The sequence below is a fragment of the Thermobia domestica genome, chromosome 11 (assembly GCF_964235325.1).
Source record: "Thermobia domestica chromosome 11, izTheDome1.hap1.1, whole genome shotgun sequence".
In the NCBI taxonomy this organism is placed as follows: Eukaryota; Metazoa; Arthropoda; class Insecta; order Zygentoma; family Lepismatidae; genus Thermobia; species Thermobia domestica.
This window is the reverse complement of record NC_137464.1, coordinates 65,638,900-65,664,522: the sequence shown is the minus strand read 5'-3', so window position 1 is coordinate 65,664,522 and position 25,623 is coordinate 65,638,900. Positions and strand designations below refer to the sequence as shown.

The 25,623-nt window shown below is 35.4% G+C and overlaps 1 protein-coding gene across 2 annotated transcripts in view; it reads right to left on the bottom strand.

The window, feature by feature from the left end:
- The window catches only part of mRpL37 (mitochondrial ribosomal protein L37), a 54,987-nt gene that overhangs the window by 16,729 nt on the left and 12,635 nt on the right, over positions 1-25,623 (bottom strand). For both annotated transcript variants that reach the window (XM_081730514.1, XM_081730513.1), the window contains exons 4-5: positions 7,715-7,834; positions 3,767-4,068 (exon numbers count right to left, since the gene is read on the bottom strand). In XM_081730514.1, coding sequence (XP_081586640.1) covers positions 3,767-4,068; positions 7,715-7,834 — 422 coding nt within the window. The remainder of the gene's footprint in view (positions 1-3,766; positions 4,069-7,714; positions 7,835-25,623) is intronic.

Genomic DNA, 25,623 nt, shown 5'->3' with positions numbered 1-25,623 from the left:
TCACATAAGTCTGTACATGAGGGATTAAACGAAGCGGTATGCGTTGCTGCCTATCTGATGCTGCGTAACTCAGCAATTGAAAATTTGTTGTTTACCATGTTCTTGGCTCACACCCTTCATATCATTATGGAACTCTCCCCACCCCACCAACACACACACACAAAAGGACTACGGAATATATTTAAGTTAAGATAAATACAACTGTACAACAAACATGATTGACTGGAGCTTTTGCGCTTCTATCGAGAAGTCCGGAATTCAACTCAGCGTTCGACCATTCTGACAAAACTTTTCTTCATTCCATCTATGAAGTAGAAATAGTGCGTGTACTGTGAGTTGGCTGACTTCATTTCTTATTGTTTTTAAATCGTTATTATTACTAATTACCAGCAGTGACGGTTTTGCGAGGGTTAGGGGGGGCGGTCTTTCGGACTGAAGCCTGTTCCCCAAAATTACGGAATGTCTAAAACAAACGAAATATCTATTAGTTATGCCTTTACTCATTAACTTTAAGCTGCCGTCAAATAAAAATTACGAATGTTTAGAAAAACTAAACATTAGTAAGAAAAAAACCCTCCCAAAATACTTTTCTAAATCCGCCACTGATTCTCAATATAAAATGATCTTCAAAGTTGTATCCGGAAGATTATCGCTAAATATATAAACGAAACGAAATACAGTATTAGTTATGCCTGTACTCATAAACTTCAAGCTCCTCCCAAATAAAATTAGGAGATTTTAGAAAATGAAACAATCAGAGAAACCCGTCCCAAAGTACGTTTCTAAATCCGCTACTGATTATTTGTATAAATTAGTATTCAAGGTTGTATCCGGAAAATTATTGCTAAATCGTTGCACAGCTACAGTATAACAGAAATGTGGAAGTACGGTTAGACGGATATATTGAAAAACGTACGCTTTGACGGATATATAGAAAAACGTAAGTTTAACTTCTGCGTTAGAAGCTAGAGTACTAAGCTCTTAGAAATGAAACAGACGACAAACTGAAATGATATCGAGAAGAAAAAATATCGATAACTCAAAAGTTAAAATAAAGTTAAATAGCCTCTAAAATTGCCCTCAAATACTACATTCTTCATGTTAGCTTTAATTCGTAAAACATGTGCTCCATCCATCTTGATGGTGAATTTTAGAGCGAAATATGGCATTTAGGTCATTGAATTCTTATCTAAGTATAGAATATAGTATAAGAAAGCTATTTAGATAGAAAAATCATGAAAATGAAAAAAGCCAAAATTTCCAAAATTCTCGTTTTTTTCCCAAAAAAGCCGGCTTTTTATGTGAAAAAAACCATCGATTCAAAAAAGCCGGCTTTTTTGCATCTCTACCTACCTCCCATCCCGTTTGCACAGAAATGTGCGAGTGCCTCGACCGTGTACTTTCACAACGCTAGACTGGGCAGACCTTCTTCTTGGGCCATCTACTTCACCCGATCTCCTACCTGCGTTTTCAGAGGATTCGTTAACACAGGATTTACGTACCACCACTGTCCACGTAAATCCAGGAAGTTCGCGATCAGAGAACGACAGTACTGGAGTACAATACAGTCAATATGTTATATTAGGTCTGGGGTGAATCAGATTACCGTGAGGTTTGTAGTGTGAACGAAGTTTTACATTCTAAAATTAACGTATAAAACATTTTGAACATTTCTTCTTTATCTCTTTGTCTCCCTGTATTGCCCTAAACTTTTACTTTTCTTCGCAATTTTCCCTAACAACATCAATATCTTGAAAAAAAAAAAAAAAAAAAAAATACGGATTCAGGTAAGTTATTAGACACAAAATGTGAACTTACGATATCTAAGATACAATATAGTATAGTATTTACAATTCCGTTGAATAAAGAAAAACTGTTTAATAATTGCAACAGCTAAAATGAGTAAATGGACAAGGAAACTAGATTTAAAGAGTTAAGTTTTATTTAAATATAGAAATAATATAAATTACACCGTAAAAATAAACTGAGACTAGCATAACAATAAGAGAATTAGAGCTGTGTGGGTACGCAGTATATGTTATATCATTTTACTATTTCTACATACAATCCAATCTTTTCACCATATCAAGCAATAGTTGAAAAACCAACTGAAAAAGTGTACAAAAATTATCATAATTTGATGAAGATGAAATGCTTATTTAACGAAAATACTACCGACTTAACTTATACGAATACGCATCTATCTATACTTATATATAATGAATTACCACAAAATAATAAAAGAAACCACAACACTAACAGACACTATGAGTTCTTTCGCTAAACTACTTCATCGCATAGACAAAGGAGAAGTCAAGGAAAATAAAAAACACAGAAGAAACTCAGAAGGGTTAAGGTAGGGCCATGGTGAATGTAAGGTCATGTAGTCACATGATTGAGTTCCCAGGCTGTACGTAGATGGAGTTTAGTGGAAGATGATAAACCAAATAGGACGAGCTGGAAGCTAGTTGTACAGGAGACAGAAGAAATAAATGAAGACAAAATTTGTATGATACGGGGAAAAATTGAGATATGAAAATTAATAAAGAAATGAACAAAAAATTATTATTATTTATTTTTTTTATTAATTTTCATTTTTCAATGCTTTTTCCTGCACAATACAATATTTTCTCTTCACTTACTATTATTTCCTTCCTCCACTCCTACCTATCTACCAATTTCGTTGAATTTACCTCCTTTCTATATACTCAGTCTACTTACAGTCTGCTTTAACTTCTCCTCTCTTCCTACATTTTCCACCCTTCCTATTTGACAAAACATTTTATCGAAAGTGCCTTTGTACTTGTGATTATGTTTTCACTATACACTTTTTTCCCTTTCATATGAGGAGTTCCGAGTAGTAAGGGCGAATTCAACAAAGGCTTGTTTTCTCAAAATGCACTGTGAAGAGTCAAAATAATTGTTCATTTATTTTAAAACTTTCTTTTCTAAGGAAAAGAGGAACACTTTAAAACTATATATATATATATATATATATATATATATATATATATATATATATATATATATATATATATATATATATATATATATATATATATATATATATATATATATATGCACAAGAACTTGCTGAACGGAGAGCAGTTTGGTATTACTATCTGAACACGTCAAATGTAATTTCTGAGCGTTCAAACTGCACGTTACTGTTGTTGAGTTTGCCCTTATTACCTGGAATGCCTCAGATGTTTTCACTATTATAAAATTTTCCTATCACTCTTAGTGTGGAGCAGACTTTCAATGTGAAAGAATTTCATATAATCTTACACTGTAAACATAATTCGGCTAATATTGTTTTAGGTTATGATTTTAAAGATTTAATTTGGCCTTATTGTGCCTGAATATTTAGAAGTGATTTCTTACTTCAGTTTACGCTTTCGTGTAATTGCACTGCATACTTGCACAGTAGAATCTTGGTTACTTGGCGAATAGGTATGTAAGCGCTTGAGTTCCGGTGTTCGTTTATTAAGTGGTTGAAAAGGACATTCAGGAGGAGCGGCTCTTGAAACTATTTTCAGAGCGTTGAAAAATGAGGTACAATAAGGCCAGTTACATCCACTTAAGACTAACGTGACACACATTTTCTCTATTACTCTTTATATATATATAGCTATATATTTTCAAACGGGAAAATACACAACTACGAAGGAGATAAAATGAGATCATAACATTTGAATAGGAGCTTCTAATTTGACTAATATAGTAACAAATAAGAAAATACTAACAGAAGAAAATAATAACTTACGAAAAAGATCTCGAGGGTCATATAAGTTTTCTGTTTCCAATGTAATGGTGTGTTTAATTGGATAAATGTCAGGCAATGCCTTATGATGAGTTTTTTCTATAGCCACTGAATCAGCTAACGGTACCAGAGGTTCATTTGCCATTATTACCAGGTTAGGCTGCACTTCAAACCGTATTAATTCACCATCCTTCCTCAATGTCGATGACATTAAACTATCTTCTATTACAAACCTTCTTTGGGCTCTTGAGTATTTACTAGACACAGCTTCACAAAGTTGAAGCAATTTCAGGCTTATAAGTTGACTATATATTACCAAAAAAAGAAAGAAAGAGAAATATAACAGTAACAATAACAAAAACGAAAAGTCAGAAAATCTTCGAAAATCTTCGAATTACATCTGAAGTTTATAGTTCTGTTTACATATACAGTTGTAGCTAAACTGAAAATCTATGGTAACGATCAAGTTAAATATATCTGTTCCCATATAGTAGTAATGATATGTCTGCAGATCTGTACAAAAACTAAAATCTTCTTAAGCACACATCTTACTTTTAAGATTACTAAACGGAGTCTTCTGCAGTTAGTACGTTTCCGTAGATAAGATTTTTGCAAAGAAGTCTTCAACAGAAAAAAGAACATACCCCTTGGTTTGCTGTAATTCTCTCTAAGGATAAAAAACCGAAATTTTGAAAGAGCAGTGGTGTCGAAGCGCAGTTTCTAGAGGCAAAACATGTAAATTAGTACAGTTCACACGCTTTCAATAACATAACGGTTAGTCCCCCGAGACGATTTGCCGAAGATAAGATTTGATCCTGGGCCCAGTCGCACTTTTCACTTTCTAAAATTCATCGTTGTAAGATCTTCAATTTAGATTAGGATCTTGATTTGATTTTATTTGATTTTGAGTTTAGCGTCCCTTTCAACAGCGAAGGCTATGTGAAACGTGGACCTACAATTTAACATAGAATCCGAAACACAAGAGCTCACGTCGGGAATCGCACCCATGTCTCCAACGCCTAAAAGTCGCGTATACTAACCGCTTAGCTACGAGGGCATAGCAAACTAGAAGTACATTCTTCGTTTCTTTGAAAACTTCTTTCGCAAATCTATCTCACAAAATACACTACACAACAGTGAGTTTTATAAATATACATTGCTGTTTGTGAAAATTGCAACACGAAGAAAAATGCATCCAAACTCATAGGATTTAACAGCAAGGTATGATGTATGGCGTGGACCAAGTAGCCCTCGGTTCGATGTGTATAGAACTGCCGCAGAGGGCGGTAGTAGTGGAGCTTAAACAGGAAATGTGTGCCATGCATCACTATACTTTGTCAACGTCGAAGGTGTAATATAGAGCAGACGATTGCGTTCGAACAAGGCAGCATGGTCGGCTAAGGGAAGACGGTTTATCATACCAAAAAATTAGTCTCACCACGATACTGATGGATGTATGAAAGCAATGGACAAAAGAGACTTACCTTGCGTCTGGGTGGGTCAACGGCAGCTGGATCAGCTGCACCCATGCCTTGGCATTGGCTTCCATGAAAAATAACACAAACCCCTCAAGCAACAATGAGGTGTGAACATCGTTGCTTGACATGTCACCTATGAAACATGTGTGGTATACGGCTAAGCAGCACCTTGTTCCTCCAGCAGGGGCGCCGATGTCTTATGGACTCTCACACGAGTAACATGGCAAGCAATTTCTCAGGAACACACCCAATCTGCATTTGATACGTGCCCAGGAAGTATAGACGTTCTGACTGCAGTACATGGAGGCTTCACGACATACTGATGTATCAGGATTGTACAATTCTGAAACTGTGATCATTTCCGTATACTTATGCAACAAACTGTGGTATTAATTTAATTCGACTCATATACGTCTTTCTTGGTGATGTAATTTTTACAAGCAGCAATGTATCACATATGGCGTTATTATTGCTTTATAAGTGTGGATATTTTATCTTAATCATTGATTACATAGCCTTTTACATGATATAATTCTATCAACTACCTTACAGCTTGGGTTTCGAATATATTTACCTAGGTAGTATATCCGGTAATCAATACTTTAAAGAAGCATCTCATTGTTGACTAACATGTTCCGAGGTCAATTATATCACGGACTGATTACGTACTACATAATAATGAAGAAGCTTTGAAACATTGATTACATTAGTTTGCAGTATTTTGTACTAAACATGTGTGAAAACCTTAATATTAATCTTTTATTTTTAAGATCTTGAACGCAGTGGCGGCTCTAGGGTTCTACAAGAGGAAAGACACATCGGCAATGGCGGCAAAATCGGCTTTTTATCTCTCTCCCAGCAAAATGAACCTCCGACTTTGGGACTTCCTGTAATTTTTCCATTTTGTAAGCATCCTTTAAAATTCTAATGTGAGGTACAAGGTTTAAGTTGCCAGTACTACTCAAAGTATTCTTTCAATTTGAATTTCTCAATTGACTCTGTAAAAATTGTTTAGTTACATACTCATTAAGATACATAATTATTAACAGTGTAATTTGAAACGGTATTTTAAGAAATAAAAAAAAAACAATGATAAAAAGTTAACTAGCTTGATTTTTCGTAGTATATTTATAATACTTATTAACTTGTAAAACAGGGACACAATAATATTTTTCTGATGCAATGAACTTTAAGTAGGCATTCGATTTCGATTATTTCTAAAGCAAATGAGATATCGTTCGACCATTTATTGGGAACACCAAGACGCAGACTTATTCTTTGATATAGAATCTGAATCACTCGTATTCCTACCGGAAATCGAACCCTTGCATATCATGCAGAAGGCATGTTTGCTAACCATATATCCAAGAAGAAGCCTCCAAAATATGCGTGAAATTAAGAAAGTCCAGAAGAGACCGAATTTACTTACCCCAATGAGTGTTACCCGCCTTAAACCTATCCTACTCTATTTGACTTTACAATTGACTATTCTCTACTTATTGATGTTTCATAACTATTTATCGGAATTACAAGTGTAACACTTATATGTTTGTTTGTAGTTTCGCATGATTTCAGAGCTAAACCAATTTTACATGTAATTCAAGAATATCAGTCGTTCCTTAAATGCTTTAAAAATAATTAAAAAATAAAATAAAAATTAACATACATCAGGTGTTATTAAATTTCGAAATTGTAAAATGCCTTAAGAATTTTATTTTATTTTTTCTTTATAATAGTATATGAGCGACGCAATGAATGCTTCAAAAATATACTGGAAAGTCCTCTCGCTTTTGAAACAATATGAGAGTCTTTTTCCGCAACCAGTTGAGTGTCATTTTCTCACTCATTAATCGCGTGGAGCGTGCAAAACCAAGACAGATCTGAGAGGCTCCATATCTTGTTCGCCTCCTCTTCTTTCCTGCTGGCCGTAATGAGGCAGGTAGAAAACACACTTTTTAAGGCATGTTAAAAGTCTGATTGCATTGTATGTAAGGGTGGCGTTTGAAGGTCTGTTTTCTGAGGCAGGTTAGCGCAAGAAAGAACCATGCCAGAACACGTGAACAAAAAGTAGCATCAAGCATAGTAACTTACACTATCTCAACAAATCGCTCACGGACATCAATCTGAATTGCAGACTCCATATTAAACTAAATTTTTTGTTTTCGTTCCTAATTCCTATACACACAGAAATGTTTATAATTAGAAAATATCCGTAATTGTATTAATTAGGAAGACACGTGGTTTTGTGTCTACATTATAGAGCCGCTCCTGCTTAAACGATTTCAAAATATACTTGAATACACTTTAAATAAATATTAGGCTAGTGTATAGTTAATTGTTATAAATGTAAAACACAACACTTAAATGCTTCTTCTTAAAAAAAAAAAAAAAAAAAAAAAAAACTAGGAATTTCAATATGCAAATAAAAAATTCGAACTACGAAAAAAAAAATAATCAATAAAATCACTCATACTTCCTGCGATAATCCGGAATTCCATATGATCGTGGAAAATTCCATGCTGGACGAGCTGGATCACGCACCACAGGCAACTTCTCTTGAGTAGGATCAAACACATGGGACATCATCACGCTCCTGGTTTTTAGCAATGAAAAGTTATATTTGTTACATGTTAAAACCGGATTTGCAATATAGTTTATCATAAATTATCAATTATTTACACTCTGAACTATTCTCGCATAAATAAAGAATAGATATCACTGCAGTATCAGTTTCTTAAGTTACTAATTTATTTTAAATAACAGGGATGATTATCACTCTGAAAACATATCAAACTCAACGTACTACTGCCAGCAACTATTACTGGGCTTTGTGAAGGGCTAGGCGGTGTATGAGAATAAAGGGGTAAATAAATAAAAAAAAACAAAATAAAATAAAAATTAATTAATTAATTAACTTATTTAGAAGTTTTGCATTGGGACTTTTCTTAAGAGTCGCCCTTACCTTTACTATTGCTTTTGCAGCCTAATACATATTGGCTGATTTTAGGAACAGTACTATTTGATATTTAGAAACTTATTTAGTTAGTTATTTTGAGCATAAAACAAGACAGAGGGGGGAGGTGTGAGTTTTAATATAATTAAAATGCACACACACAAACAATTTTTTTTTCAACTTTACCAAACAATACCCGAAGAAAGGTGCAACGTATGTTTGGTAAATATATATTTTAAATCAACTAACTAGGTAGCACTGTTAGGGTTCATTTTGGGCGTTAGCTCCCTTTAGCCCCATAAGAGGGAGTAGTCAGCAGTTTTGGGACTTAAGGAAAATAATTTTTGCAAACTCTGTTTTGAAAAAGAAACACATACCAACAGTACAGATTATTGCAGTTTTATTTACTACCAAGTTGAAGAGAAGGATAAAACCAATTTCCAGATGAAATGATTATAACATTTATTTCCTCCCAAGTAAAAAGAGAACACACAACACTTTAATAAACTTTTCCTTACGTTGGTGTACCATTAAAACACGTACGATAACTTATTATTTCTTCCTGATGGTTTTTATATTATAAAACACTTATATTAGTGATAGGATGAATTTAACATATAAAGAAAACCAAATACAACACTGAATAACCAAATAGAATGCTGGTATAATCGCATCTAAAATTCCAGAGTACGATGATAATAAAAAAAAAAGAAAAAGATTTTTTTTTTTTTTGGAAAACCGTTTATAGTGTCCGCCGGCTACTTTCTGATGCACAATCCTATAGATGTCTTCCTTGTTGATTGCTGGAAGTCTCTAATAATTTTTGTAAATTCTCCGAAGTTCATTTCCTTCCCACTGAAGCATTGGGGGTGATCTGTGGTATTGTCTTTCTGGTTACTGAATTTTTTCTAACGCAGTAAGGTTGGTAGCATCCAGTGCAAGCATCCTTTGACATTGAATTCCCTGATGCGGTTATATTTTGTTTTATGGTGAAAACAACACCAACATACTGTTTGTCTCCTAATCACTTAAGTATTATTAAAGGCCGTTACCGTAATAAACTAGCAGTGGTGCTAATTCCCTTTACAGAAAGGATGAAAAATACACTTCACATGAGACGCTTTTTGAGAATTTCACTGTTAAAAAAAAAAAAACTTCTTTCTGTCTCGTAAAAAGTAACCGAGACAAGAAATGCTGTAGGCATATCCCTATGAATAAATTTGTTCGGTAGAGCAATTCTGATACAGTTACAGTTCCAAAACTATTTAGTTTTTCTTTGGACTGTCCTAACTGGCATTCTCCACTAACAAAGTCGTGTTAAATGTTTTAAAAATAGCAATTCTTGCCCGTGTAGGATCACTCACTAGTTCGAAATTCAGTTGTATTAGTTACACAAGCGGTGACAACAAAAGAACCTAGCACTCAAACGTTTTACATATTCGCGTCTTCTTTAATTACTTCTTGTAATACAACACTCGCGTACTTTTTAAAACGAAAAAAAAAAACTCGAGACAACCTTCCCGCGAGGTTTTGTCTATCGAAGCCAACATTCAACTCCCTTCTCTTGTCCATTCATTTCTTTCCTCCCCTAGAGTTTACCGACCCTTGCCGCCAATGCGCTCGGTCCGCAAATAGCTACATAGCCCAAGGCAAAACATCTTTAGTGGTCTTTCGGAGCTTCCAAACATGAAAAAAACTAACAATTTTTAAGTTTTTCCAACTGTAGCTTTTTACCTATTGAATTGTTTTATGAACAAAATATATTAGCGTCTTTGTTGTTTTTTTTGGATTAACACAAATACACAACACAAGATTATATGTAGATTCTACATATAAATCTCAGTTACAAAACATTTCTATCAAAAATTTCCAGTGGAGGCCGTCTTTTCAAAAAAAAAAAAAAAAAAAACTACAAGCCGTTGCTGTCATCTGCCTTCTTGAAGAAGAAGAGGAGGGAAAAGTAAAATGTCAAGCCTCCTATAGATACACTGTTTGTTTTGATATGTAAAAGTCTTCATAGCGGACTGTTTGAACATAGTATAAACAACTTTCTTGTTAAAACACACAATACAAATATAAAGTAGATTATACATTACTTATAACATGACAACCTTTTATGTATAATTACTCAGTTATTCCTTCTGTTGGTAAATAGTTTGTTATTTGCATTGTCGGTCTGCAAATCCCTTCCTGGAGGAGCTTGCGAGAGCGGCTTTGACAGCTCTCTTTAATTTATTAAATGTAGAGCATAAACACTCTAGACGTTGGGAACCACGAAAATAAGGCAATTTATGATTTTTTGTATTGATTCCAAGAACATTTTAGTGTAATACGACAGTAACAATATTTTTTTAAACATGAGTCAAAATAAAAACACATTTTTCATTAAGTAATGAATAAAAGCTGAAATATCCCCTCTAATTCATTATTGTCCATATTTGAAGTACTGACTATTTACATAAAATACCTAGTAGTACACAATACTATTTATGTATAATGTTACTGTCGTATGTCACGGAGATGTACATAATTAATTCCCAGAATTGTTATATTAAATATAGTAATTAATTTTAAACATTATAGGCCAGACGAACAATTTTTACATTTTGATATGCAAATCTGCATTACGATATGCAGATGCAGAACAGAGATAGTTCTGCATTTCACAATGTCCCCCCCTGGTAATGTGAAATGTGGTAATTAACACAGAGCGCATTTTTAGAGAAGTGCATATAAAAAAAACGTTAATTACTTAGCATTTTGTATAGTAATATACATATATCCAATACATAGAAAATTTATATTATTAATGAAATATTATTTATTGAAAAGAATTATATATATTTTGTTGAGATTACTACTAATGATTTAATAAATTACATTTACCATAAGTTTTCTATATTTTGTTATGGACGTACTTTGATATGTGTTTTTTTCACATATCTTTTTAATAGATACGCATTTTTTTTTTATTTTTACTTTGTTGGAGCTTGGATTGGCCAAGGTATACACATTAGTATTTGTTTTTTTTATTATTTTGTACGGTTTACTGTAAAGAAGCATTAACTTTTTTGACACACCTGCTAATGCGTCAGATTTTGGGAATACTTTTGCTAGCACAAGGTCCCCAATTTTATACTGCACTGTTTTGTGATTTTTGTTATAATATTGTTTGCGCGCAGCCGCTTTTTTTTTAAAATTTTTGGATGCTACCTCAAGGTAGTATTGCGCGTTTTTTGTTTTCTTTATTTCAGGGACTTTGAATAATTTGGCAACATCTTTTGACATTGACTGACCGAAATGAGCCTCATACGGCGAGAGACACGTGGTTATGTGTTTTGTTGAGTTGATGCATTTTTTGACTTTTTTCAGATACTTTGGCCAATTTTGTTGTTTGTTGTAACAATATTTTTGAAGCATCCTTACAGTTGCCTTTATTGCTGTTTTTGCTATCTCACCTTGTGGGTAATAGGCAGTAGACATAATATGCCTAATATTTAAGTGTTCCATTTCACGCTTCCACAGCTGGGAGGTAAACTGTGTTTCTCTGTCCGTCAGGATTGTTTTAATATTAGGACATAATTTTAGAACTTCTCTAAGTTTTTTTATGGCCGTTATTGTGGTTGCCCGACGGCAAGCATATAAGCATACGAGTTTGGAAAATGCATTTAAGAATACAAGAATATATTGAACTTTTTTTACTCCGGTTGTTAGCGGACCGCACCAGTCCAAGCAGAGAAGCCTTCCAGGTTTGTCGACTACTACTGGATTTAAAGGACCACTCAAGTATGTGTGTGGTGGCGTAGCCATCTGGCACACCGCACATGACGCGCAAAACTTTTTAATGCACGCTTTCATTTTTGGCCAAACAAAAAATTTTGACAACGTAGGAAGCAACTTACTAGCAGACACATGTCTCCTGTTGTTATGATAGTACTCGAGTAGTGGTGTTACCAGAGTTTTCGGTATGCATATTTTGACACTATCCTTATTTTTTTTTGCAAAGTCTTTCGTTGACTAATTTAAAACGGTGACGCAAACTACTGACTTTTTTAGATGGTTTCCGTGCTTTAATTTTTTTCTTTATTTTGCCATAAACCGGATTAGATGTTTGCATTTCCGGAAGGATAGCAATCAGCTTTTGTAGTTTGCACGGTATATCAGACAATATTGACATAAGTGACTCATTTAGGACTGGTTTTTTAGATATTTGTATACTCTCTGCCGAGGAAGGTGGATACCTAGAATGGTAATTACTTTTGTTTTTACTTGACCTGACATGCTCAAACGTGAAATCGAGATTTGACATTGCTAAGACCCATCTTGTAATCCTTTGATTGGTGAGCCTGCACATTAGTATAAATTTTAACGCTTGATGGTTTGAACGTATTTTGAATTTTGTGCCTACTAAGTAATGTTTTAACTTATTTACACCATTAATAAGTTTAGCGAATTTTTTTTCCGTGACGGAATAAGAGTATTTACTTGCGTTGAATATACGAGAAGTAAATTCAATTATTTTAGTGTTACCCTTATCATCAATTTGATAAAGATGAGATGCACAGGCGACATTGCAAGCATTTGTTTTTAATATTAACTTTCTGTTAGGAAGAGGTTGTTGCAAAACTATTTTCTCTTGAAATATCTGTTTAATTTCATTCATGGCTTTCTGGTGGCATGGAAGCCATTTGAATTTTGTTTCCTTTTTTAACAGTTGGAACAGAGGATGAAGCACCTGTGAGTACCTCTGACTGAACACACGGTAAAACTGACAGTAACCAATGAATTGCCGTAGTTTTCGTGTGTTTTTGGGGGTTTTAAACTCCATTACCTTAGTAATTTTTTGGGGATCCTTACCAATACCATTGCTGGACAATTGAAAACTTAAAACATTTATTTTTTTTTTTTGCCAAACTTACATTTCTTGAGCCTTAAAGTTAGGCCACCCTTTTTTAACAATGTTAAAACTTTGTTTAATTGTTTTATATGCCCATTGAACGTTTTCCCTCTAATTATTACGTTATCCACATAAGATCCACAAAAACTTTTAACTTTTGGGCCTAAAATTTGATCCAGCGCTTTAACGCATGACGCTAAACTTTGTTTAGTACCAAACGGTAACTTAACAAAAACGTAAGAAATACCTTTGTGCAAAAAGCCAAGATATTTTTGATTGTTTTTTTTAACTGCAATTTGCAAGAACATTTCGACACAATCGAGCGAAGAGTAGAAGGAGTTGTTACTCAAGTCCTGCAGAACAGCAAGTGGTGGGATTGGCCTGTTCGTTTTTGACAAAGTTATCATACCCAGACGCCTACCGTTTATACAGACCCTAATACGTCCGTTTTTCTTCGGTACTATGACCAAAGGATTTGAGAAAGCGCTAGGCATTTTCTTAATAATACCAAAGGCTAACCAACGGTTTATTTCATTTGCCACTTGATTTTTATATCTTAATGGGAACGGATACATTTTGGCTTTTATTGGATTGTGATCTGTTATTTGAATGGTGTGTTTATAGCCCACTGCACATTTAGGCTTTAAGACAAATAATGGTTGGTGTTTTATAAGCAATGCTTTTAGTGTTGATTTCTGCGCACTATTTAAGTTGGAACATTTTTGTACGTAATTTTGAATCTCTTCCACAGTAGCTTGGGTGTGTACTTTTTCCCATTTTGAGGGCGGGTATACATGATTTGCAAGCTCGTTGGTTGTTGGGAATCTTTCGTTATTCAACACCAGCCGTGGACACCTTACTTTATATTCGGGTGTGTTTTCTTTACCATACGCTGCCAACGTTTCTGCTGCAATACGTCTACTTGACGCGACCGAGTCCCCCGCACTCCTCATTACACTATTTACTACCCAAGAATTGTTACTACTAAATTCCCACTCTATGTTTCTAATGACTAGGTTATTGTCATTTATGTTAACATCCTTAAACATTACTTTAACTTGGTGCGGCTTATTTAACTGAAGCATTCCTTTTCCATAATTTAACACAGCTTTGCTGTCTGCGAAGAAATTTGAACCAATAATTAACGATTGATTTAATCCACTGACTATGAGTGCTACTGTATAAAACTCCTTTTTATTAAAAATTAATTGTAACATGATTTGACTTAAAATTGTGGCCGCTTTCCTCCCAAATGCAGAGGTCACTCTAACGTTGTTGGCTTTAAGAAAAGGAGGTGGGGGTTTACAATCCTTTATTTTATCCCACAGCTCTGCAGAAATTGCACAAATGCTAGCTCCAGAATCAAGAAGAGCGAAAACAGATTGTGCGAACACAATGACGTGAACTTTAGGGAGGGTTATGACATTGTTAGTTGGTATTGGATCTTCACTAGTATTTAAAAGGTTGTTAAAAATTGAATTTACCTTATTAAAATGATGTTTGTTTAAATTTATATGCTTACCATTCCTGAATAATAATTTAATGTGATTTACACTTTTGCTTTCTCTAATCCCTTCTACAAAGTAATTTCTCTCAATAATTCGCTTACACTGTAAGCATTCACGTTCGCTTGGCACTATTTCTTTTACACTAGTTTCGTGATTATTAATACTTTCATTACTATTTCTTACTTGCACACACCCAGAGTTATAATTCGCAACTTCAGTTAGGGCACTTACTTGTTCCTTTAACCCATCGTTTTTTTGAATGTGTGCAGGAAATCCTCATTTCCTAGATGAGGTCCCGCCACGCACATTTACTTCGCTATTAGTATTACTTCCTTGATTAGCAGTTCTCTGGTTATATGACTCAAGTACTTTACGCTGTTCCTCACTGCGGTAACTGGAGTTATTTACATGGCCGCGGCTATTGTGATGCGTTTTCTAGCCCCTTTGTGGTTTCCCCTCGTATTCTCGCGGGGTTGTATTTCCGATTGTCCATGTGACCTATTTCCGAACTGGCGCCCGTTGCCCTCGTAACGCCTAGCGTAATTTTTATTTTTTTGCTCTCGCTGCCGGGAATACGGTTGCCGGTTATTCCTTTGCCTTCGATTTCGTTTTTTGGGATTATTTTCATTATTACCAGAATTTTTAGCACTTCCTACGTTTTGAGGCTCTACCTGTAGCATATTAAAACCTCTCCGTTGATTGTAGACCTCTTTGTTTTTCATCGTGTACTGTAACTCATTCACAAGAGAGATCAGTTCTGAAATTGTTCGTGGTTTTGCCGAAATGATTGTCCTACAGAGCCACGCCGGGAACTTCCTAGGAAGAATGCTAAGTAATGTGGATTCCTCTATTTGTGGTTCCAAAATACTATTTTTATGCAACAGTTCTAGTAGGAAATCTGCTGGCATTTTGTGCACCTTTGATTCGTACTGCACGGTCAGTATGTTAGCTCTCAAACTAGTCAAGCGCTCCTTACTTAAGTAGTTGGCTTTAAATTCCCTCACGAACGTGTCGTAATCCGACATCCTAGTGCTCGTCACAAAAAACCACTGCAAGGCACTGTTTTTGAGACATTTAGATATTAGATTTAGGCGTAATTCCTCCGGTACTCCGGTAAGTTCAAAATACCGTTCGAGGTCTACCAGGAAATTGTATGTATTTACTTCATCTTCCACTCCGGTGTAGGACGGGAGTGTAAGATCTCTGTGCAGAAATTCCATGGCTGTTGCCAGTGGTACACGGTTATTGTGTGTACATTTTTGTGAAGTGGAGGGCTGCGCATGGGTGTTTGCTACGTTCTCAGGTTGAGAACTACCCAAGTCGCGTCCTGAGGGAGGCACTGGCATCGACAGTGAGACAGTAGGACTGGGGACAGCAGAAATTGTGGCGATCCTACTCTCCACAATTTCAGCGGTCTCCTTTTGTACTGACGCCTTCCACTGCTCCAATTTTTGCTCAAGCTTGGAGCTCACACCGTTTACTGTCTCTTGTATTTTCTGAATGCTGTCGTTGCATTCAGATCTTACTTCCTCAAGAGGCGTGTCCTGGAGTAATTCCCCCCTTATCCGAGCTAATTTTGTGTTTACGCTCGCTTCCACTTTCCATAAGTGGTCCTTTATTTTGCTTACGCTATTTGCGTTTTGCTCCATCCTGTTTCCAATATTACGCAACCCGCCTGACAGCTCTGTATAATTACTTTCTACGGCTTCCACTACTCGTTCGATATTCTCATCGGTGCGTTCGATTGATGCCTTGAGGGCTTCACTGGTCTGTACTAGTTTCCCACTTATTTGTTCATTACTCTTTTCTACTTCAGCTCTAATTTTCGCCTTACTTCGTTCTACTTCTGATGCAATTATAGCATGGCTTTCTTCCAGTTGACTGCTAATTTCAGCAAGGCTATCCGCGAGTTTCTTACTGCTACAGGCTTTGAACTCGCTGAGCCTTTTGTTCAGCTCGATCGCTACATCAGTGCGAACCTGTTGTAGCCCCTGCTCTAACTGAATTTTCGTCTTGCGGCATGTCTTTTCATTTTTCTCTAACTTTGACGTTAATCTTTGTTCAACGCTCGAGAGATCAGACTTAACAGACGTAACTCCATTCCTAACGCCAGCGACTTCGGCGCTAACCTGATTTAGGCTATGTTCTAATGTGCTGAATTTTGTTAAAATCTGTTCTAACATCGACGCCATGCTGCTAGTATCATTGACCCTGCCAGTATCATTGAGACTATGACTACTACCGCTGTCTGAAGTTTTTCCAGTTATTTGCGGATTGTCTACTGCAATGTTATCACGCGCATTCCCTACTACATTTTCTTCGTCAGACAGCTGCTCACTTGTACGAGCGAAATCTAAGCCTCTTAAATCGTTTTTCATAGCTTTTTTTACTTGCAGTTTAGTACGCACCATTTACAACAAAAGTAACTTTAAGGAAAATTTACTTCTCCCGTAAAATTCTTAAACTTCAATACACTAATAATTTACACAACGCATCCTAACAACTTAATACCGTATTAGTAAGTAATTATCCCCCCCCCAAACACTTAATGCATGAAACTTCATTTCAGAAAAAAAAACTCTAATAATACACAAATAAACACATACATGCACAAGAAATAATTTAAGTATGCTGTTCTTGGAATCACTTTGGGGAGAACATTTTAAACCGAAATAATAATAATAATAATAATAATAATAATAATAATAATAATAATAATAATAATAATAATAATAATAATAATAATAATAATAATAATAATAATAATAAATAATAATAAGAAGAAGAAGAAGAATAATAAAACTTGCTGACTTTTTTTTATTCAATGTCACCGAAGATAAGGTGAAAATTGAATGGCCCCACGCTGGGCGCCAATTTATTTGTGAAGGGCTAGACGGTGTATGAGAATAAAGGGGTAAATAAATAAAAAAAAACAAAATAAAATAAAAATTAATTAATTAATTAACTTATTTAGAAGTTTTGCATCGGGACTTTTCTTAAGAGTCGCCCTTACCTTCACTATTGCTCTTGCAGCCTAATACATATTGGCTGATCTTAGGAACAGTACTATTTGATATTTAGAAACTTATTTAGTTAGTTATCTTGAGCATAAAACAAGACAGAGGGGGGAGGTGTGACTTTTAATATAATCAAAATACACACACACAAACAATTTTTTCTCCAACCTTACCAAACAATACCCGAAGAAAGGTGCAACGTATGTTTGGTAAATATATATTTTAAATCAACTAACTAGGTAGCACTGTTAGGGTTCATTTTGGGCGTTAGCTCCCTTCAGCCCCATAAGAGGGAGTAGTCAGCAGTTTTGGGACCTAAGGAAAATAATCCTTGCAAACTCTGTTTTGAAAAAGAAACACATACCAACAGTACAGATTATTGCAGTTTTACTTACTACCAAGTTGAAGAGAAGGATAAAACCAATTTCCAGATGAAATGATTATAACATTTATTTCCTCCCAAGTAAAAAGAGAACACACAACACTTTAATAAACTTTTCCTTACGTTGGTGCACCATTAAAACACGTACGATAACTTATTATTTCTTCCTGATGGTTTTTATATTATAAAACACTTATATTAGTGATAGGATGAATTTAACATATAAAGAAAACCAAATACAACACTGAATAACCAAATAGAATGCTGGTATAATCGCATCTAAAATTCCAGAGTACGATGATAATAAAAAAAAAAAAGAAAAAGATTTTTTTTTTTTTTTTTGAAAACCGTTTATAGTGTCCGCCGGCTACTTTCTGATGCACAATCCTATAGATGTCTTCCTTGTTGATTGCTGGAAGTCTCTAATAATTTTTGTAAATTCTCCGAAGTTCATTTCCTTCCCACTGAAGCATTGGGGGTGATCTGTGGTATTGTCTTTCTGGTTACTGAATTTTTTCTAACGCAGTAAGGTTGGTAGCATCCAGTGCAAGCATCCTTTGACATTGAATTCCCTGATGCGGTTATATTTTGTTTTATGGTGAAAACAACACCAACATACTGTTTGTCTCCTAATCACTTAAGTATTATTAAAGGCCGTTACCGTAATAAACTAGCAGTGGTGCTAATTCCCTTTACAGAAAGGATGAAAAATACACTTCACATGAGACGCTTTTTGAGAATTTCACTGTTAAAAAAAAAAAACTTCTTTCTGTCTCGTAAAAAGTAACCGAGACAAGAAATGCTGTAGGCATATCCCTATGAATAAATTTGTTCGGTAGAGCAATTCTGATACAGTTACAGTTCCAAAACTATTTAGTTTTTCTTTGGACTGTCCTAACTGGCATTCTCCACTAACAAAGTCGTGTTAAATGTTTTAAAAATAGCAATTCTTGCCCGTGTAGGATCACTCACTAGTTCGAAATTCAGTTGTATTAGTTACACAAGCGGTGACAACAAAAGAACCTAGCACTCAAACGTTTTACATATTCGCGTCTTCTTTAATTACTTCTTGTAATACAACACTCGCGTACTTTTTAAAACGAAAAAAAAAAAACTCGAGACAACCTTCCCGCGAGGTTTTGTCTATCGAAGCCAACATTCAACTCCCTTCTCTTGTCCATTCATTTCTTTCCTCCCCTAGAGTTTACCGACCCTTGCCGCCAATGCGCTCGGTCCGCAAATAGCTACATAGCCCAAGGCAAAACATCTTTAGTGGTCTTTCGGAGCTTCCAAACATGAAAAAAACTAACAATTTTTAAGTTTTTTCAACTGTAGTTTTTTACCTATTGAATTGTTTTATGAACAAAATATATTAGCGTCTTTGTTGTTTTTTTTGGATTAACACAAATACACAACACAAGATTATATGTAGATTCTACATATAAATCTCAGTTACAAAACATTTCTATCAAAAATTTCCAGTGGAGGCCGTCTTTTCAAAAAAAAAAAAAAAAAAAACTACAAGCCGTTGCTGTCATCTGCCTTCTTGAAGAAGAAGAGGAGGGAAAAGTAAAATGTCAAGCCTCCTATAGATACACTGTTTGTTTTGATATGTAAAAGTCTTCATAGCGGACTGTTTGAACATAGTATAAACAACTTTCTTGTTAAAACACACAATACAAATATAAAGTAGATTATACATTACTTATAACATGACAACCTTTTATGTATAATTACTCAGTTATTCCTTCTGTTGGTAAATAGTTTGTTATTTGCATTGTCGGTCTGCAAATCCCTTCCTGGAGGAGCTTGCGAGAGCGGCTTTGACAGCTCTCTTTAATTTATTAAATGTAGAGCATAAACACTCTAGACGTTGGGAACCACGAAAATAAGGCAATTTATGATTTTTTGTATTGATTCCAAGAACATTTTAGTGTAATACGACAGTAACAATATTTTTTTTAAACATGAGTCAAAATAAAAACACATTTTTCATTAAGTAATGAATAAAAGCTGAAATATCCCCTCTAATTCATTATTGTCCATATTTGAAGTACTGACTATTTACATAAAATACCTAGTAGTACACAATACTATTTATGTATAATGTTACTGTCGTATGTCACGGAGATGTACATAATTAATTCCCAGAATTGTTATATTAAATATAGTAATTAATTTTAAACATTATAGGCCAGACGAACAATTTTTACATTTTGATATGCAAATCTGCATTACGATATGCAGATGCAGAACAGAGATAGTTCTGCATTTCACAGCTTCAAGACGAATTTTCCATTGAGACAATATGTCGGTATACTTCTCGCGTTGAAATCGTCCCCAACCGGCTTCCTTCGTACTAAAGCAGAAAATTTTACCCTAATCACATTCATAAATAACAGTCCAAACAAGCCATAAACGGAGTGAGTACGATGTCGATGGAGTGCACTGTTGCTATCCTTAAACTTATGTTAATAATGGATACATTTTGGATATGTATCAATGACAACAATAGTACTACTAGCATAAAATGCACTAAAGTAGTCCTTTCAAAGTAATCAACATATTAAATATGCAGCTATAAAGATCAAACAACATGTTGACTAACTTTGTACATCCCTTTCTGTTCAAGAGAATAAAAATTGCAACATCCCTTTTATTAGGCAGCTCAACAGGAAGACCGCCCTTAACTAGAAGGATTTGTTGAAATATTCATCTTATGTGTTAACAAAGAAATCGAAGTTACTTTAACGATATTCCCGTTTCTTTGAAGCCCCCTGAGGATGATTTGGCAGCGCCGACTATAACATGTGACATGCGACAGTAACGAATATACACTGGCCTTTTTATTCAAAGTAACATACGACATATGACATAGAGTACTTTAACTCCCAACAAATTGGTTACGTAACAGACGCGTTCGTCACATTTCGACACGATTCATCTCGTTGAACGACAATCAGGCTGTATGAGACGTGGATCTACAGCTTAACGTGGAATCCGAATCCATGAGCTTTCACCAAAAATTGAGTCCGGACTTCCTGCACCGAGGACACGTACGCTAACCATAGTCACAAGGAAACTCAATAAATATGTTAAACTTCTAGCATGCATCATAAAAGCAGAATAAAATAGAAATATCGATTAACCCATTATTTATTGATTTTTTGTTGCGCTGACCACTAATAAATTCAATTTCTGAGCCCCCTAATGCATAGATTAACTAAATTTTATGTAAGTATACCCCTTTCTTAGTACAATTCGTAAAAGACAACAAAAGAACTGTAGATAATTTATGAAACCAAAATACAAGGACACCTGCAAAGATAACTTTAAAAAAAAAAAAAAACTATGAAGGTCATCCAAAAATAGAAAAGAATGTTTAGGATTGAACTACAGAAACTAGTAATGTACTTTTCAACATATTCAAGAAATTAATCACAACGTCAATTCCAATTTTAATATACCGGCACTACTCTGTTGCCACCAATGTATTCAACCACGTAGTGACACAGTCTTCGAAGTCATTAGCAGTGCGTACATGCTTTCAGAAATGAAAGTCTTTCAATTTCGGATGCAAGTGATAATCACAAGATGCTACATCTAGGCTGTGTGGTGGATCGCTGAATACATATAAAACTTCAGCAGTAGTACTGAGTTCACCAAATATGTGAAGCCGCTATCGTGAACCAGAACACTGCCACCATACTACATACAGTGTCGTTTATTTCGTGTAGCATGACGAAGACTTTGAAGAATAGCGTTTCACAATAGGTTCCTGAATTTATTATTACTCCGCCTGGTGAAAAACCAATGAGTAACATGTCTTTTTTAGTCCAAAAGATATTTGCCAGAACTTTTCACACACTGGGATGGTCTGGAAGGGGATCCGGTATGATGCCACATCAGAAAGTAGCAACATCATTGATTAATGCTTGGTTTGGGCATTAAAAGGGTATCATGTTCCATCGCCTCGCACAACCTAATCAATAAATCTGTCACCATCCTGATTATAGCAGGTAAGAAATGACAAGGCAGCAGCCATGCATTGGATTTGTGTTCCTATCAGCAGTACAGTGGCCCATCTAGCAGTGATTATCTTGTACTGAAAGTGTCCTGTAACGATTTACAGAAGAAGAGATCTTAAAATGTTAGAAAAAGATACTTGTAAAATGTCTAACGTCAAATGTCGCTATGCTTCAACTGCCTCGTCGATCTTTTGTCTTTAAGCGGTCTGTCAAAAGGGAGTCAACCGGAACACTCGCTATCGTGCACATTTGTTCTTCCAACATTACAGTACAATTCTTTTATTACATCGCACATTACATCTGACTGGTGTCTCACTTTTGTTGTATATGCAAGGGCTCACAGTTCGACTGCGCCTGGACTGCAGCCCTCCATATATGTCCAATAGCTAGCACGCGCATTTTTACTGCACGGGTTCCCGGGTTCGAGTGCCGGTGGCAGAGCATTGAACGGATTGCATTTTAACTTGCAGGTCTACGTCTAATATAGCCTCGCTACTGAAAAGGGAAGTTAAATTTCAACAAACACAACAATGTCTGCAATGCATCGATGCTTGGCTTAAAATTAAGGATGGTAGGTGCAGTGTGTGCACGCTACAGTCAGTGCTATTTTGCCACTTCTGATGACCTCAGCTGTCACTACATAGTTGAATACATTGGTGGCACAGAATACAGAGTATAATGAGGGTATAGTTAAGCTAGTATTGCTTTATGATTAGTGTTTAAATATGTATGGCGAAAATGTTGGAAACTATATTAAGAGACATAGTTCCTACACTGTGAATTATTAAAAACAAAAAAAAAAAAAAAAGTATTTGCTAAGTGTTTCACATCAAAATGTGCACTTTATATATATATATATATATATATATATATATATATATATATAAACTACATACTTAATTTACCGAAGATTATCGTAATTCACCTGAACTGTGGAAAAATGAATATAAGTAGATGCTATAGGGTACATTTTAATGTAAATCTACAAGATAAGTTAAGATTTTTAAATTAGTTTTTATTTTAAGCTGGGTTTCAAAGAATATTTTGCTACAATCAAACTTGGGAAGAGGTCAAAAACATGACACCACAAAATTGGTCATATACACCAACGAATACTTGACATATGCGCAGTGTGTCAGAACGCAAATTTATTCTTTTCGTGCATAAATAATCTCTCTCTCTCTCTCTATATATATATATATATATATATATATATATATATATTCTGGTGACTCCAATTTTACTATCACTATGCTGGAATAAATATGGAGGGTGTTAGCACCACCTAACGACTACTCATTGTTCTACAAAAATCACCTGGTGTTTTAAAGCTAATGAAAAATTTATTAGTGAATTTCCATTTTTACTAGATACACTTGCACGAAGGAACTTCACTCGTAACCCACAGGAAAGTACTGAAACCAGAGCAAGGGAGGGTAGGCGAGTAATACAGAGGATTGCAGTCCTGAAGGTTTACGTGTGGGCTCTGTTTGGTTCACTGTCACTTAAAATACGTCACGAATACACACTGAATAATCATTGCATTAGGAGCACCCGGCATGGAATGTCTGAAAGGCCAACAAGTGGCCCCCCACGACATGAGCAGGTAGCAGAGAAGACGAGCACCGGGACCCGAACACAGTAAAACGCATAGACGTCTGTCATGGGCAAACAACGTGATGTGCGGTCATAACGGGCTGATGCCAATGTATCTGTCAATAGTCGCATTTGTGGTATATTCAAGGACTACGGTATGAAGAGTGTAGCAATAGTGGTTTAATGACGGTGAGGCATCCAACATACAATCACATTTTGATCAACCACGTGCGGATGCAAGAGGTGATCGATGAGTAGCAGGTGCGGTACTTCAGCCCAACTGTTTAGCAGTGAAACAACAGATTGATCAGTACAACAGTTCGCCAATACGATCAATTTCAATAATAACCATATGATATACCTTTCATCGGCTGGGATATCATAGTCGTAGATTAACATGGGTACGTATGACAACACAGTGGCTTCGGCCATTACGACTGGCATGGGTAAAAGCAAAAAGACATTGGACTATGGATCAATGAAGAAAATTGTCTGGAGTAATGAGTCCCGCTTTTTGCTGAACCATACCGAAAGATTAGTTCGAATCTGGCATAAACAGCATGAGTCCATGTCTCCGGGGTTGCACCCATGAGAGTTCGACAGCTTAGTAGCAGTGGTCTAAATGTCTGAGAAGCAAGTTACTGGCATTCCTTGGGGTCATTATTCACCAAACTTTGAATGGCGAAAGGTATCCAATTCGTTAGCTGATCATCTGCACGCATACCTCTAGGACGAGTTCCCTGACAACAGTGCCATATTCCAACAGGATAATTCAACGTGTCATCAGGCTGCGATCATTACAGAATGGTTGGAGGAATATGACAATGAGTTCTCAACACTATCATACGCTCCAAACTAGCCAGAGTGTGAACCCATTGAACATGTATGAGACATGCTGAAATGTACTGTGCAACGTGCTGCCCCATCTCCCCAAAATGTGTACAAATTGGAGAAACTGCTACAGCAGGCACAGCTTGGACTAAACTTACAGAATGTTCAGCATCTTGTAAAGTTTGTTCCGGCCTCCGAACGTTCTGATCGCCCAGAAAAATGGACCAAAAGCTACTACATAAGTGTTCAATACAATAATCAATCATTATATATGAGGTATTATTAGAGTGCGCATATCGTATGCCTACTTTCCTTTCGGAAAATTATATGCTACTGAAGCTTTCACTACTTATGGTATTTCTACCTTATCATTTTAGTTATAGGTATATCCCCTGCATACACCAGTTTTTAAGAAAATAATATTTTATAATACATATAGAAAATAATATAATATATCTTATAAGAATATAATAAAAATAAATTATTTTATATTTATTTTTTATAACAGAAAATAATATTTTATAATAGATAACGTACAGTAGATACATCAAATCGCATGATCAGTTGGATACTAATGAATAAATTAATACGTGTTTATACATTTCCTACGCGTAATAACATTACAACATGTTTTTGTGATGTGACACCTGTGACATTGTTTCCATTAACTTACATTCTCTAAAAATATATAATGTCTTTTCTTAAATGAAAAATTTGGTTAACAAATATCTTCCTCAAGGGCTTTGTCACAGCATTATATTTTCTCACACATTATCTTTCCATCAATTCTTCATCATTATGCATTAGTATCTTTAATCTAAAGGCATACCATTGGTCACAATTGTTCTCTTTTAACTGTAAATCTAAAATCAAAATTTAGATAATAGGGAAGAATCTACAACGCCTTGTGTCTGAAATCGCACACCACGAAAGGTTTTTCCAGTTCTGATTACAGATAACAGTTCCTGGGATCTAGTTCAAGCGAATAATAGGGGATTTAGGATTTAGATTTCTGGGCTTTCGGCATCTATAGCCATTTAGTCTGTCACGTACACGAGGGATGAGGTCCCTCGGTGAGCACAGTTATCAGGGGAAAGGGAAGGAAGGAAGCGGCCTGGGACCTGTAAGTTAGGTACCACCCTGGCATTTGCCTGGTGTGAATGAGGAGAA